We start from the raw sequence: 16518 nt of genomic DNA, 5'->3' as shown, positions 1-16518 counted from the left end.
GTCATGGTAACGAAAGGTGCCACCAGCTGGGGCAGCGGGGTTTCGTTCAGGGACCATCTGCCCCCTCTGTCACCTCTCTGTAAATCTGCAACTGCTCTAAACTCAGAGGTTTACTTCAATGCAACGAAAATACAGGCCACGGAGAAAAACTGGCTTCCAAAAACGGTCACCCGATCACAACTGCAGTGATTTCCGGTTCAAGTTCATCGTCATGTGGAGGCTGCTGGCGCGCCCTGCGTGCTTGGAGCCCCACGGCTTACTGAGAGCCCAAGAGAACTGACAGTTCCAACTTGGTGGAAAGTCAAAAATCTGCTTCTCCTTCCACGAACTCAGCACAAACAGTGAAGCAGCCTAGCAACCCAAGGTCAGTCCTAGGTCAGCGCGATGGCCCGGAGGTTTCTGTCCAGATGGCAGGAGCTGACGGCTGTCCCCAGGGCTGGGAATCCAACTGGCTCTGGAATCATCGTTCCCGCCCCAGAGGGGTCCTGGTCACCAGCTTGGGGACCTTCCCGGCCCCATGGGGTCCTGGGCTCGCCCAGATGAGGAGCCCGCGGAAACCAGGGCTGTCACCCCCGTGGGTGAGTCCTAGGAATTCATCGCGAGTGACTCATCCCAGCGTGCCCCCCAGTGTGTGTCCCACACAGTCCTCATCATGGCAATACTTATTCTAATGGAAAGTTGGAAGCGGCTAGATGTCCAGTGGGAGCGGCTGCTCTCACCAACGCTTCCGTATCCGTGCCGATGACGTAGTGCCATGTGGCTGCTAAATCACGCGGCACTCGGCGTGTGCCAGGAACTATGTTCCAGATGAGTATGGCGCCGGGAATCCCGGTCCGGGCAGAGGCAGGCATTTCTAGAAACGCCTGCCTCTGCCCGGGGCTCAGGAGAATGTCAACGGGTTGTGCGTGGGCCGCAGGCCTACGGCTGATTTCTCTTCGTTCTTTTCTGTTTCCAGATTTCCTGCCCGGCTCATGTACTCACTTTTGTAATCGTACTGATGAGACATTGAAGTAAAGTAAACGTATGACTTGTCATTGTTTCCCCAGTGTGGAATTAAAAAAAAAAAAAAAATGGAAAAAGTTGTCTCTCTAGACTGCAGAGCACATCACACGGGTGCTCGTAACTGCCTTCCGCTTTTAGAAGGTCGGTGGCTGAGTGGGAGGGGACAGAAGCCAGCCAGGCTGCGGGTCTGCGCTGCCTGGGATGAGACTCCGAGCCGAGAAGACCAGAAAACCGTTGCGGAGATGCCGCTCACCCCTTACTGGGAGGGAAGAGTGCCCTGTGCCCTCCGGTCCTCCCCAAATTCCCAGGCTGTGGCTGGCCCCTGTCTCATTCTGCAGCGGCTGGCGGGGCCCTTAAAGACACGTCTCACTTCTCACTTCCCCCGCAGGGCACCTGCAAACGGGCTTTGATCTAAGGAGCATGGGCGTGAAGAGGGTGGTGCTGCCCCGTGTGAGGGCCTGGGGCAGCTGCGGTGTCACACAGGCCCTGGCACCAAGCAGCGGCCTTCCTGGAGGAAGAGGCTCGAGCTCCGTGCCCCGCCCCTCCCACCTCGGCCCCTCCTCCACCCCCACCACGGCCGCCCTCCTCGAATGCCACAAACTGAATCTGACAGGGGGTTGGGGAGACCCAGCCCGAGTCTGTGTCACGTTGGTCAAGGTCCTTGCCCACTGCCCCCTGATCTGTGACCCCATCTGCATAGGGTGCTGGTGGGCGGCTACCGGCCATCGGGGACTAGGAACCCGCCTGGCTGGCCCGTCATCAATAAAGATCCCTCCCTCCCTCCCTCCCGGCTCCTGGCTGCCTCCTCTCCGCACAGCTGGCTGCTAGAATGACCCTCTAAGGCCCCATTAAGGCCCCTCTAAGGTCCCCACCCCACTTAGCCACCGGGGGGGGGCAGTCGTCCTCCAGGGGGTCCTTGCCACAGCCACACCGTTCCCAGCAGCTCCCCCAGAGAGCCCTGCCCATGGGACCCTAACTAGAATGTTCTGGCCTCTCCACACCCGGTGAGTTCCTCGTTAAAGGTGCCAGCACTCCACATGCGGAGCTGACGTCCCCCGAGAGGCATTTCCTGGGGGCTGGCTTGTGGAAGCGAGAGAGAGGAGCAGCAGGTAGCAGGGAGGGGACACGCACCCTCCCCATCCCCTGAGAATTCCCTGGTTTCGCACAGCAGGGCAGCAGCCTGACCTAAAGGCACCGCTCAGCATGGGTGGGGCTGGGGGGGAGCTCCAGGGGGCTCCTCTGGACAGGGGACCTCACAGCAGCAGGGAGCAGGCGGGAAGAGAGTGGCCGTCACAGGGACAAATGGACAGGACCGGGCAGCCCCCACCTTCTACCCCTGGGTCCGGACCCTCCACACCTAGGTGCCGTGGCCTGAGTCCTCCCCACCATGGGAACCCCTGCCACCCTCAGGAAGAGAGGTGCCCCCAGGCAGCCCTTCCTTGGTGCACATGGCCCTTGGAGACAAGGAAAGGGAGGCCAGTGTCTGCAGAGGAAGGGACACCTTAGATCCAATCCCTGGCAGGACCCAGGGGACAACCCCCGCCCCCCGAAAGGGCGCCCTCAAGGAACCAGTGGGGACACGGAACTGGCCGCAGGCTGTGGGCCCTGAGGTTTTTATTGGCAGTGGTGGCTTGGGTGATAGTGATGTCATTTCACCGCTCATCCCTGTGTGTAACCCCCTGAGCAGGGTCAGTGGGACCTGCCAGCCATCTCTGTCCTCCGTGAGGCTGCTTCGGGGGCCTGAGAAAGCCATGCTGGGCATGACTCAGTGTGCCAAGCCCACACAGCCCTCTGCAGGGCCCGAACCACTACATTCTGCAGCCGCTGGGTGGGGAGGGGACCGCCAGCCCTGGTGTGCAGTGTCCTGGCCTCGGGCCGCCTGGGCACGGGTCACATGGGATGCCCCTCCTGGACCACCGGACGGCGGCTTCGTGCTCTCTGGAGGCAGCAGCCCTCATTTCTAGGGGTGGCCCCTGGAAACTTAACTGGGGCCACACCCTTCCCACTTCCCCTCTGCGACAGGGGTGGGGGCAGGGAGACCTTCTTGGCGGCTCAGAAACTCATTTTTGATCTCATATTGACTCAAATTTAACCACCACCACCAGCCACGTCTACACACAGGCACCCTTTCCCCTGGAAGAGGTCTTCTGGAAAGTTCTCTCCACGGTGAGAGGCTGAGCCCTGAATGTTGCAAAAAGTCCAGCCCCCTGGCTGGGCACAGCCACACTGGTCTCCCAGGCGCCTGCCCCAAGCATCTTCCAAAGAGCCCCGTGGAAGAAGAGGACTCAGGGGCCCCGGACAGTTGGTGGGAGGGGCCCAGGGGACCTTCCCTTTCACCCATGGGTGCCTGGATGAGGATTTCCGTTGAAGGAAGCGTTCAGCTTTTAAAAAGAAAAGATCTTCACCAATAATACAGAGGAGTTTGCAATGCTGGTTCTCAAACGGCTAAAGTTCACATCGCTTGAGACCTTTAAAACAAACCCCAGTGCCTCGCCTTTGTCCCAGACCAATTCCATCCCCTTCTCTGAGGACGGCATCCACACGTTTGCGTTTTTAAAGCTGCCCAGGGGCCTCCGGTGTGCAGTCAGGCCCGAGAGCCACTGCTCCAAAACGGGGGCTCCCAAGGGGGGCCCCCCAGAGCCTCAGGACCCGCTGGGAACTTGGACTCCACCCCGAGCCGCTGGTCCTGGGATTAGGGGCAGGGCCACTGATCTGCACAGAGACAAACCCTCCAGACGACCCTGATGCTCCCTCTAGCTGGAGAATCATTGTTCCAGAAGGGCTCAAGGGTGCCAACAGTGCCCATCCTGAGTCTCACCAGGGGTCCCAGGCCCCCCCGCCCACTGGCCACCCCAGACTCACGCAGGACGCAGTAGAGGCCCAGCTGCTCGTAACCCGCACAGCAGTGGGTCACGTTCCTGGCCTCGGGGACCTCCACGGTCAGGTACCAGGTTCTGTAGACCATCTTGGGGCATCGCCTCCACGCGATCCAGCCACCGCAGGGGGCATAGGTCACGTGCAACGTCTGGACGGCCTCCACCTTCTGGACGTTTCGGGTCACGCTGGAATTGCACAGCTGGAGACTCAGCAGGGAAAGGCCTTTTTCTAGGAGGGTGGGAGGAGGGACGGAGGATTCAGCCAAGAAGAAAACGCCGGAATGAAATCAGAGAAGGGGTTAGCTCTGCAAGAGCAAGGGTTCTGGGCCAGCCCTCTAGCTCTGCAAGAGCAAGGGAGACCGGACCCTCCCCTCCCCAGCTGCGCCCCACCAGAGTCTGCCCACTGGCCGGCTGACAGGTCGGCCAATCGCGTGAACTTGGAGGAGCCATGGGTAAACGGGGACCTGCATGCTCGGAAGTCCCCGTGCAGAGCCCGGAGCTCGCCCCCAACCTCGGGGTCATCCATGCTTCCCACCGCCTGGGCGCTGACAGTGCACCAGAGACGTGGCGGGAAGGGACCAAGCCTCTGGGGCTCGCATCCCTGTTTCCTGCTCTGTGTGCCCCGATCCCGCCGGCTGCAGCTCTGAATCTCCGCGAGCCTCGGGCGTGTCCTCGTGAAATGAACATACGACCACCCCCTCAGTCCGCAACAGGAAGGGCTGCCCTGTGCCGGGCTCAGACGGGAACGGCAGCCTTTTGTGGAACAAGCAACTCCTGAAACACACACGAGAAGTTCCGAGACGATAAAGCTCAGCCTGACGAGAGCAGCCGTCGTCAGAGATGAGAGCACGGCGCCCCACCAAGGACAGCATCCACCTGCCCACTGGGTCTCTGTGTCTCTCACCTGGAGCCCCACTGCTGTGCACAAATGCCCATGGCCCCCGGCCCTTTGTCAGTCTGATCCCTGGGTTCTCAAGACTCCGGGGCACACCCTCCTTTCACTAGCCTGGGGCCTGGGGCATCCCGTCTGCCCACGGAGCCTCTGTCACCTCATGTAGCAAGGATTGTCATGGATGGAATCGTGTCTCTACCCAACCTTCCAAAACTCATGGGCTGAAGTCCTGGAAGGAGGCGTTTGCAGATATTAGTTGAGATGAGGTTATAGTGCGTTAGGGTAGAGCCCCCATCCGTTATGCCTGGCGTCCTTACAAAAGGGGAAATTTGGACACAGAGACAGACAGGCAGGCAAGGAGGGCACAAGGCAGAGATTGGAGAGATACTGCCCCCAACCGAGGAGCACCCAGATTGCCAGCAAACCCCCAGAAGCTGGGGGAGAGGACGGAGCAGATTCTCCATCCCAGCCTCAGGAGAAACCAGCCCTGCCTCGATCTCAGACTTCTGGGCTCTGGAGCTGGGAGGAGACAGATCTCTGTCCTAAGGCCCCAGTCGGTGGTGCTGAGTCAGGGCAGCCCCAGGGAACCCCCAGGGAACCCCCAGGGAAGTCAGGCTTCCCGGCCAGCCCGGGATTCCGCACACTCGTGGGCTCTTGGTGTTGGATGAAGGGATGGCGTGACTGTCCTTTGTTCCATCAGATACGTAACCTCTGAGCTCTCGGCTTTACGAAACGATGCCATCCCAGGGGAAGCACCTGTGTTACTCCAGGGAGATGTGTGTACCCCGGGGAGAAGCTGGGCTTCTGGAAGGAGCTATCAGACAGCCGCAGAAATCATCTGCATTGCCAACTCCAGCACAGCGCCCCGAAGACCCCCTTCCTCGGCCTCACAGCCTCCCCCGAGCGTGCAGAGAGCAAGACTGGGGGCTGGTGACCCTGGGGAGAAGCGGGGCTGAGCCAGCCCCCAGCCCTGGCTGACAAGGGGGCGGTTGCAGCCTTACTCTGTGCAGAACACGGGGCTGGATCCCGGCGTGCAGAGCAAGCCCACCCCGGAGCCAGGGGAGCAGCGTGGCCGCCTCCCCGCTCAGCACTGCGGTGCCGGAGATGGATCCTCTGGGAGAGGAGACGGGCGGCTTCCCCTCCTCACCAAAGTGGCACTGCGGCGAAACATGGGGAGGCCCTCATACGGGGGGTGGGGGAGCAGGTAACGGCCCAGAGCTTGGATATCACGTGGGGAAGGGACTGGAGAAGTGGGCTCCGTGAGCATGGCCCCTCACTGTGTGCAGGTGGGCCAGACAAAGCCCGAGTCTTCCTGCTCCAAGAATTTAGGAAGGAGGCTCTGGACTGTGTTTCTCTTCTTCACCTAAGAAGAGCTGCTAACCACAAATGCAGGTTACGTTCCCAGCCCTGGGGAGCCGCTGTCCCCATCTGATTACGACAAGGCCTCAGTGAGCGTCAGCAGAGACCTCCTGCTCACAAAAGTGCACGTACGCACACACACGCGTGTGCACACACAGGCACACGTGTACCTCCTCTGAAACTGCGTTTGGGACCCGTGCGTTTTGTTTTTTTGCATTCCTCGGGAGGCCACCAGTTTCTCTCCGAGCCTGGCTTCTTGGAGGAGCCCAGAGGAGATTCTCCCTTTCTACGGGACCTTCCAGGGAGCCCAAAGCATGGGAGTCAGGGGTCCTGGGCTCTGGTCTCAGAGGTGGGAAATAACCCTAAGGAGGGAGGGCGACCTGGGGTCAGAAGATCCCCATTCACACCAGCTTCCCAGTTACCTGCTCTGTGATTCACGCCCTCCCAGCGACCCCATCTTGTCATCCGTCAAACGCTGACTGTGTCCTGGAATTCAGTAAATGAGACTGTGCCTGGAAAGGCAGTCCCCGGCACGAAGGGCAGGAAGCCGGGTGACACCGACACTGCCCTGAGCCCCGGCTCCCCAGGTCCCCACGGGCACAGCGAGGGACTCGAGGGGGACCTCCTGACAGCTCCAGCTCCTCGAGGCTGTACGGTTTACATGGAACCCATCATGCAGGAAAAAGCAAAGGGAAGAAATCACAACCAGAATTCTGCTGGCAGCGGGAAAAACGCGAAACCGGGGCCTCACTGAAGCCGACAGTGGAAGCCGAGTGGATTTGTGCGAATTCCCGGCCGAGTAAGACAGATTTCAAAGGGACATGATGGCAAAGGTCTCAGGTCTCTGCAGTCTGGGGCTTCAGAAACCGGCCGTGCTCTCAGCAGGACCGCGGTCTGGCAGAGGTTGGGCAGGCGACCTCGCGGGGTCCCTCACTGCCCCGGTGGCCACTTTTCACCTTCATGCACCAAAGAGGACACTGGGGGTGGGACCCTCCCTTGGGGTCACTTCGTGATCCCGAGCCTGCCTGGCAGGGGAAGCAGGGTTGAGCCAGAGCCCATGGCAAGGGTCACCCTGGTGGAAATTCGGCCCGCTGCCGGCTGTGCGGCCTGGGGCGAGTCCCTGCCCGCTCTGGGTCTCCCTCCCCTTACTCGCAGCTGGGGACACAACGCTCCGAGACTCGAGACTTGGGAGACTTTGACTGCGACTCTCTAGGAACTCAGTCCTCGACACGGCCCCGTGCCGGCGGCAGAAATGCAGAGTTCCAGGTCCCACCCCAGACCCTCTGACTCAGAATCCGTGCTTGAACCCTGCCTCGGGCCCCCACCCCACCAGCTGACTCAGAGGCACACACGCCATCTCTTCTGTGGTTACCGGAAAATTCGGCCAGATGGGACGGATGTCACCTCTCAAAGCAGACGCATCTCTGCAGGGCCACCGTCCCCACAAGACCTGCTCACGGGACCCCCCCCTCCTCCAGCATCACCCACGCCGAGCTCCGAGCCCTCACCTGTGAAGCCACTGGCCTGGGTTGGGCCTGCTGCGCTGACCAGAGCCAGCAGGGCCAGCCGCAGGGTCCTGAGCATGGTCGGACCAAGGTAGGGCTCTGGGTCTCCCGTGAGCAGCCCCGCGGAGGGGTCTGGAGAAAGGGCCCTTCTGTTCCCGGTGCGCCCGGAGGCGATAGCTTCAGGACGTGTGCTCCGAGGTAACAGTCCCTTATGCCTGCTGGCCGACACCTGCCGCCACCGCGGCCGTGTCCCTCGGGAAACCCGCGGGGCACAGCCCATTCTCTCTCCAGACAGATGGCACCCGACCAGCAGACAGCATCGCCAGGTCCCATCTCGCTGTTACGCAGAACACCCGTTTCAGACCCAAATCTGACTCCCTCCATCAAGGACAAAGTATTCTCTTTCCTTATCGTGGCGACCTGGCAGGAGAACAGCACCACATCAAAGTGGGCTCCAAAAAGCACCCTTCAGCCGGCTGGACAATACAGATCAAAGCCTTCGAAGTGTACAGAACCCTCCAGCCCGCCGCCTCCTCCGGGGTCTCGGAGCGGCCCGTTCCTCATCAGCGTCTGACACGGAGGAGCGTCGAAGCGAGCCGTCGCAGGGGGTGGGATCGCAGAGCTTCTCAGAGCCCCAGATGCTGCGTCACACAGACGGGGAGACAATTTAAAGTCGACACAGTCCCTTGTAAACCCCATCTCCACGAGCGATGACTCTGTGTGCCTCCATGAACGTGGGCACCGTCCCAAGAGGGCCACGGGAGTAAAAGGGAACCTGTGCAGGTGACGGGGGACGAGCGCTTTATGTTTGATGTCAGTGGCCCGCACGTCACCGGTGACACGGGTCTGTACATCTCTAGTCGCTGGTGCCGCCCTGCTCCTCTGCTGGTCGTCTTTCACGGCTCAGGACTCAGAGCTGGGGCGCATTTCCACCGTGAGATGAAGATCTCGTTAGTTCTGCCAAGAAAGCTTTCAAATAAGGTAACGAAGACCCATTGTGGCTGCGGGGTTCCCGAGAGTTATTCCCTGTGCTCCAGAGACAAAACAGCCCTCCCCGAAGGAACCTTCCAGCTGCTGCGTCTTTCCTCCTCCGTGGAGTAACCTGTAAGCGGACGAACGGTGCATTTGCATGGTTAGTGGTTAAACGAGAGTCGCCAGGACGAGAGGAAAAAAACAAGGAGCTGCAAATCCTCACGCAGCTGAGGAGTTTGCATGAGGGTCTTGGAAAGTCCGTAGGGCAGGATCGACTCACAGACTGTGCCATGATTAAAAAAAAAATGTCAATAAGAGAAGAATGCATTTTATTTTTTTTTTTTTAGAAGAATGCATTTTAAAGCTATAACATAATATTCAAGAAAATAGGCTTTAATCAACACTAACAATAAACAGGAAAGTATTGTAATTTAACATTTAGGAATATGACATGAATCCGTATTGCAACATTCTATGATCTTATTTCTTAGAACTCTGGCTATTATAGAAGCACATGAATGCTTCTATGAAATCTGAAGTTGCGATTAAGGGTGATATCATTCAGTTGAAATCGGTTCTGTGCCCTGTTTTTTCTCATCTTTAGAACCAGTCTAAGAAGTAGGTCCCTTGTGTCCATTGCTCAGATGAAGAAACTGAGGGTCAGAGAGGCTGCCTAGACTGTGACCGGGACATTCAGTCCCGAGTCCTGAATTCTTCACAGTCCACCCCCCAACCCCCACCGTCTGGTCACAGTTCCAACCAAGAGAGCGTCCGGCTAGACGCACGAGAGAGCGCAGCCGGGTCAGACGTCTTTCCATCACAGCGCGTCACGTTCCCTCGGAATCATCCATAAAACATCGTCATAACATGCTTTCCTTTAATATTAAAATTCACATGATTAAAAAAACTCTCGAAATTGACCATCTGTTGCTCGCTTGGTCCTCCCTCCACCTCCTTTCCTTACAGGCGCACCAGGAAAACCATGTGTGTTGTTTCAACTTCATCCCCGATGAGGTCTTCCCTCCGGTTCTTACTGATGTGTACTTTTCTGTACGGTGGCCGCAGGGTTCTCCCACCTGTTTCTTCTCCATGTAAACGCTCTGAGGAGAAAGTAACCCTGCACTGTAACCCCGCGGGGAGAGGGGCGGCCCTCCCGGGTGTCAAGTTCGTCACTTCTGAGGAGCGTCCAGTGGCGTGTCCGTCTGGCAAAGAGCCCTCCCGTCCCCTCTCCTCACCGGGGTCTCGGCGCAGAAAACCCGGGGTCTCGCCCAACACGGTCTCCAAGAACCGCGGGGTGCGGTGGCACTCACGTGCGCTTGAGTTGGGTGCACGATTTGTTCTTCTGTGCGCATGCTCACTCACATGCCCCCACACTCACACTCAGTGTGCGTCCGTAGTGCAAATGCTCACCTGCCTACATACATGCTCGCCTGCGCGCACGCACGCGCACGTTTGCAGCCCACACGTGTGTGTGCGAGTGCGCTTGCACACTCACACTGCTCCACGCACACGCACGCATGTGTGCACGCACACACGCAAGCACACAGGATGAGGATGCGCTTCTGTCCCCAGAGCGTGTCTCCGAGGACATGACCCCGTCTCTGCTCTCGGTGACGGTGTGGCCCCTGGGCTCTGCCTGCTCTGTCCACCTGCAGGAAGACGGTGACAAGCTGACCTCAGAAGGGTTCCGAGATCCGTGGTCCCGCGCACAGCAGATGCCACTGCAAAATCGCGTCTGTCATTACCCTACAGCCAAAATGTACGTGCCCCAGCACTGTCCTAGGACATGGCAATTGTGTCCCAAGGGACGGATGTGAGCGGCCACAGAAGAGGGGCTCCCTACTGGTCTAGAGCAGGGACGACACCTGTGGCATCACTCACTGCTCACAGCCCCCTTCCTGGAATCCTGCTCGACGTGCAGCCTTGGCAGTGACCATCCAACGGGTGAGCAGGCCGGGAGGTGCCGTGCAGTTCCCTGCCTTGCCTGGCCTCAGGTGGGGGGGTGAGCGCAGCGAGAGGCACTGGGACTGGGCTGTCCCGGGTGTGGGGACCCATGGTGAGGCCTTTGCCCGGAGTCCCGGCTGGCGGGGGGCTCTCCCTTATCGCTGGTGTGATTTCTCTTCACGGTCCTGGAACTACACACAGGCATGGACGTTTTGTTTTTGGTTTTGGTTTTTTTTTAAAAAAGATTTTATTTATTTATTTGACACGGAGGGAGAGATCACAAGTAGGCAGAGAGGCAGGCAGAGAGAGAGGAGGAAGCAGGCTCCCCGCTGAGCAGAGAGCCTGATGCGGGAGTAGATCCCAGGATCCTGGGATCATGACCTGAGCCAAAGGCAGAGGCTTTAACCCACTGAGCCACCCAGGAGACCCAGACATGCACAATTTTTATCCTTGTCTTTTCTTCCTGTAACGTGTAGCTTTGCAAATCCTCAACATCGTAAAATCACGGCACAGAAGGTTTTTGGACCCCTTCTCCACATTCCGCTTTGGTAACTGTTGCCCTCTGAGCGGTTTTGGTTGGGAAGGGAGGGTCTAGCACAGCATCGGGATGCTGTCCCCAAGCCCACAGGAGCATGCGGGACACACGGCTCCTTCGACTTCGAGCCAGAGCAGGTTGGACTCAGGAGAAGCAGGCCGGCCCCATGCAGGTGCCCTGAGCCATTGGGGATGTGACTGCAGGGGGCTCTGCGGAGCGGGACTGCGACGGCCCAGGCCCCGGCTGTCAGAGCTCCGCAGAGGACTGGGAAGGCTGACGACCGTGCACATCTCAGCTGGGTTTCATGGCCCGGGGCACTCATAGTGGTCATGGCCCGGGGCACTCATAGTGGCATGACGAGGGAAGCGGCCAGACGTCCTGGGTCCGTCCCTGTTTTCCAACAACCAGATGGCTTTACTATCAGTGCGTCTCTGGGTCTCAGCTTCCCCATCTGCAGAATGGGAATAACCATGCCTTCCCGTGTTGAGTGCATGAATGTCTTCTGATTTGGTCAGTACCAATGTATGGGAAAGCGGCGTATGGAAAAACGGGGTATGGAAAAGCCTTCTAGAACCCCAGTCTGATTCTGAAGGTCTGAGACCTGGGAGAGGCAAGGACGGAGTTTCCATCGGAGGCACTGCAGGCCCCAGACCCAGGAAAAGCCACGTTTCAGTCTGAGTTCAAAGGCAGGAGAAACCGTGTCTCAATCTAAATGTAGTCAGGCAGGAGAAATTCTCTCTTACTTAGGGGGGCGTCAGCCTTTGTTCTAGGCAAACCTTCAACTAATTGGATGAGGCCCACCTCTGCGTGGAATGACTGTGTGCTTTACTCTTTAAGAAATGCCAGCGTCCTGGTGAGCGCTGTGAAGTGAGTAAACCTGGCGATTCACAGACCTGTACCCCTGGGGCTAATAATACATTATATGTTAATAAAAAATGAAAAAAAATTTAAAAATAATAATAATGAGATAGAATTCACATACAACACCAAAAAAAAAAAAAAAAAAAAAAAAGCCAGCACCCACCACCAACCCAGGAAAAGTGCTTGCGATCTCTGGGGAGGGAGGGGACCCTCTTTCTTGAAGGCACTAGGAGAATTTCAAGGGGCAGCAAGGCTGTCAGCCCCTGACCCAATCCGGACTCTGGGTGGTTCGCTAATAAGGAGATGTTAGTGAGGTGCCCTTAGTCATGGGACGTCACAGACGAGTCCAAGTTCTAACCCCTGGTGCCTGTGCGTGTGAACTTATTTGGAGAGAGAGTCTTTGCAGATAAGATCAACATAAAGATCCTGGGATGAGGTCCTCCTGGATTTACTACGGGTCCTGATTCTGGTGACCGGTGTCCTCCTAAGAGAAGGGGGGTGAACTGGAGATGCACGGATGGGAAGGCCATGCAAGGACAGAGGCACGGGTCAGAAGGATGTGTGTGCAAGCCAGTGCTGCTGGCAACGTCGGCGACAGGACGAGGCAAGGAAGGGTCCTCCCTCAGAGCCTCCAGGGGAAAGCGGCCCTGCCCACATCTTGGTTTCAGACTTCTGCCCCCAGACTTCGAGAGAACAAAGGTCTAGGGGTTTAGGCTCCCAGTCCGTGGGGCTTGGTTCCAGCAGCCGCAGGACGTCCGTGCGCCCCACTGGGTAGAGCCTCGCCTGCCTCTCATCGCACCCCCGGCGGTCCTCTTCCCACCACCGCCTTTGCCCTCTGCCTCATGCCCCGTTCCCCAGCCCTACTAACTCCCCGGTTCCTGCAGAGATGTTTGGGGAGAACAGTGAGAGACGGTAGGCGCGGGATCTGCGGGTGGGTGACCACATCGGGGCCTCAGGCAGTGTGTCCTCCAATGGAAACAATACGTGGGTTCCCATGCCTTCCAGCCTCGGGCTCTCCGCCCTTCGCAGGGCTCTAGGAAAGCCTTCAGGAAACTCCTCCAGGTGATTACCAACCCTGATCGGAGCCTCCCACGGACCGCCTCGCGTGTCTTCCTCCCCTGCCAGCCACGGCAGGAAAGACCGCCGCCTACGGTCTAATGGTCTGTAAATGTCTTCATCTCACCAGAACAGGACACAGCGAGAAGGTGGCCCTCGGCCAGCCAAGACGAGTCCTCACTAGAAACCCACCCTGCAGGACCCTGATCTCGGATGCCCGGCCTCCAGACCCTGGAGATGGCGCCTTTCTTTTCCTTGAGTCCCTCAGGCCGTGGCCTTTTGTCACCGCAGCCCACAGCTGAGTAAGACGGAGTGATTTAAGGAGCAAGTGACCCTGGTGACAGGAAACACCAGTGCCCTCGGTCTCGCGGGCTTGGGGAGATGCAGCCCGCATTGGGCTCAGAGCCTCTGGGGTGGAGGAGGAAGTTTCCAAGAGCAAAGCCAGAGCCGGCTTCGGAGGGGCCACGAACACACGCCGCCAGCCCCTGCAAGAGCGTCCCACCCCCTCTCTCCCTGCGAGCCGCTCAGGGCCCAGGATGCCAGCAGCCCTGGGGGACATAGGAAGCCGCTGAGGACACATGTGGGGCCGGGGGGCGGGAGAAAGCGCGGTCACTATCTCTTACTGGGGCAGCCCCGTGCCTTCTCCCCCGGGCGCATCTGGCCCTGCTGGTGTGGCTTCTGGAAGGGCTCAGCCGGAGGCAGGAAACAGGGAATGGGGACAGGAGAGGGCTGCTGTCCGTGCAGAGACTCAAAGCTACAGGAGAAGGAAAGGCCAAGACGGAAGTCGACGGCACAAATCACACTGCCCTACGCGTTGGCTCTTTGCAGGGACACCGGCTTGCAGGGTCAGCTTTCCGCCTGCTCGCGCGTTCATTCCTGGGCCGTCCACATGCGCCCTCCAGCCCCCCCACCCCAGGAACGCAGCCAAGGCTGGGGCTGACCCAGACTCGGAAAGCCTTCCAGTCTGCTGTGGGTTCCGTCCTGTCCCCAAAGGGAAATGTTCAAGCCTCCCCAGGTAGGTGCGAGATTAGGTCTTTGCGGATGATGCTGAGTTAGGAGGAGGCTATGGCTTGAGGGGACCTCAACCCAGTCAGACCGTGTCCTCCTAGAAGAGAGCCGCGGACACCCAGCCACGTGCGGAGGGAAGGCTGTGTCCCCACAGAGGCACGGACTGGAAGGACGACACTGCAGGCCCTGGGACAGTAGGACAGAAGCCACCTCAGAAGGGACCGCGGTCCGTGACGCCCGGATGTGGGGCTCCAGGCATCCAGGCAGCGAGAGGACCCACCTGTGTTGGTTTGAGCCCCCAGCGTGCGGCGCTTTCCCAGGCGGGTCCGGAGGTCTACGATGCCGAGGACAGACCCTGAACAAGCTCACGACAGGTTGTGGCCCCACGGTCGAGAGCTCAGACCCGTGGGGAGGGGGCACAGCCTGCGAAGGCTCTAGGTGGGGAGCTGGCTTCCTGCAAGGACCTGTCTGGGGGCGGGGAATGTCCCCGAGGCTCCGAGGAAGCAGGTGTGGCCCCACCCCCCCTTCCAGTGAGTGTCTCCCCTGCACCTGTGGCGAGGGGCTGATCCCTCAGGGCTGCGAGCTGGGGCCTCTGGGTCCCTCCGGGCCGGGTCGGTTTCAGCAGGTATCTGGGTCAGATAATGAGGCCTGTTAAGCCCCGGAATGCCTTATCTGGAGGCTGTGACGAGGCACCACTGGCACCAAGGGGACAAGCCTGAGGAGGTGGGGTGCCCCCCCATGCCCCTGCGGCCCCCCTGGGGGCACCCACGCCCCCCCCCCCGTGCACACCGCCAGCCACGGGGTCTGAGCACGGCCTCACCAGGGGGCGGCTTCTGCTCCGGGCAGCAGCATGTGGACCAGAGGGAACGGGGGCTGGTCTAGAAGAAAAGGAGGAAGACTCTTTCGGGGGACCCTTGGGCTCGTGATCCAGCTCTACCCCCGGACTCTACTCCCTTCCCTGGGCTCTGTCCCCGTGTGCGCACAGGGAGCACTGCCCCCTCACAGTGGCCCTGAACACAGGACATCGTGCCTCGTCAAGGCTGGTCCTGGCTCCCTCCTTACGAAGCTTAAGGACAAGAGTGACCATGAGTGTCAACTCTAGTCATTCTCCATGTGGGGGACCCACTGGCCGAACGGACTCCGTGCACAGGTCATCTAGGGACAAACAGGCAGGCAGCAGGGGCCACGCTGCACCAGATGGGAGCCAGCCAGTGCTAGGAAGCCGTCCCCGCTAGGAAAGCAGGCATGGAAGGCTTGGCCTGCGCTGGGCCCGGGGGATGGGTGGCGGGCCTCAGGGAGGTCAGCCAGTGGAGGCAGGGAAAGGGAAATGACAAGGGCTGTCTCGGGAGAGCATGGGCCGTTGAGTAGACAGTCACGACCAGAGCACAGACAGACGCAAAGCCGCGCGGCAGGAGCTGGGTCCAGGGTCCAAGCCAGCCTGAGGTCAGAAGCCAAGGTCAGGTCTCACAATTGGGGCCGGGCCTGGGGGTCCATCAGGTCAGCGTTGGACCGACAAGGAAGCAAACATCGGTCCACCTGGCCCCGGGTGAAAAGCAAATTCCTGCCCTGCCTCTGAGCTGGCCCCATCCCTTTCCCTCTGGGTGTTGGCCCCTCTGTCCTTTGTCTCCATGTGCATATTCCTTATACCTGCCTCGAGAGACGGTGCCAACACCACGGGGGGCATCGTGGCCAAGACTACCTCCTCCTGGTCCCTGGCCCAGTGTCAAGCATACAGTAGGAGCTCAATAAGTGCTTGTTGACTGAGTGGCCTTGGGTCAATCCTCCTGGACTTGAGGGGATCGTCAGAAGAGAGGTGGCCTTCCCCTACCTCCATTTCCGAGGGCGACTGATTTTCGGATACCCCGACAGCCACGGTCCCCAGAACAGACAGGAGCACTGTGGTACACAGGCTCTGCTATGGTGCTTCAGGTGTCCGTCCCCTTCCCTGGGAGACCCCAGAGGAGGAAGTCCCTTCCCAGTGCGTTCCTCACTGGCTTGCTGGCCGGGGGAGTCCAAGAGTGAACGGAGTCCCTCCCAGCTGGGAAACCAAAGCTCAGCGGGGCACTGGCCTTAGAAATAGACTTAAATGTAATCTTACTATGTGTTTTATTTTATTTTTTTAAGATTTTATTTATTTATTTGACAGCAAGATCACCAGTAGGCAGAGAGAGAGGCAGGCAGAGAGAGAGGAGGAGCAGTCTCCCTGCCAAGCAGAGAGCCCGATGCGGGGCTCGATCCCAGGACCCTGGGATCATGACCTGAGCCGAAGGGAGAGGCTTAACCCACTGAGCCATCCAGGTGCCCCTCTTATTATGTATTTTAAATTCTCACGGGGATGGCAAGTCCCTCTGCACTACCTTTCCCTTCCCTCCACCAGTTTACAATCCCAGACCCAGGACAAGCGGCCGGGCTGCCCCCCAGGACAGAGGGCAGCTGGAAGCCCGCCACTCACCTTCATCTCCCTGGATGCTCTGCTTGCCCAAGCGAGCGGCCGGCTGGCCTGGGGAG

The 16518-nt window shown here is 59.2% G+C and overlaps 1 protein-coding gene across 1 annotated transcript in view; it reads right to left on the bottom strand.

Annotated features, from left to right (window-relative positions):
• LOC111155676 (uromodulin like 1) overlaps nt 1–7713 on the bottom strand; it is a 56728-nt gene extending 49015 nt beyond the window's left edge. The window contains exons 1-2 of the mRNA XM_022515966.1: nt 7638–7713; nt 3865–4107 (exon numbers count right to left, since the gene is read on the bottom strand). Of these exons, the coding sequence (XP_022371674.1) occupies nt 3865–4107; nt 7638–7713 (319 nt within the window). The remainder of the gene's footprint in view (nt 1–3864; nt 4108–7637) is intronic.
• Nucleotides 7714–16518: the final 8805 nt, after the last annotated feature.

This window comes from Enhydra lutris, unplaced genomic scaffold (assembly GCF_002288905.1).
Source record: "Enhydra lutris kenyoni isolate GAN:26980312 unplaced genomic scaffold, ASM228890v2 scaffoldscaffold43, whole genome shotgun sequence".
NCBI lineage: Eukaryota > Metazoa > Chordata > Mammalia > Carnivora > Mustelidae > Enhydra > Enhydra lutris.
This window is presented reverse-complemented; position numbering and strand designations above follow the sequence as displayed.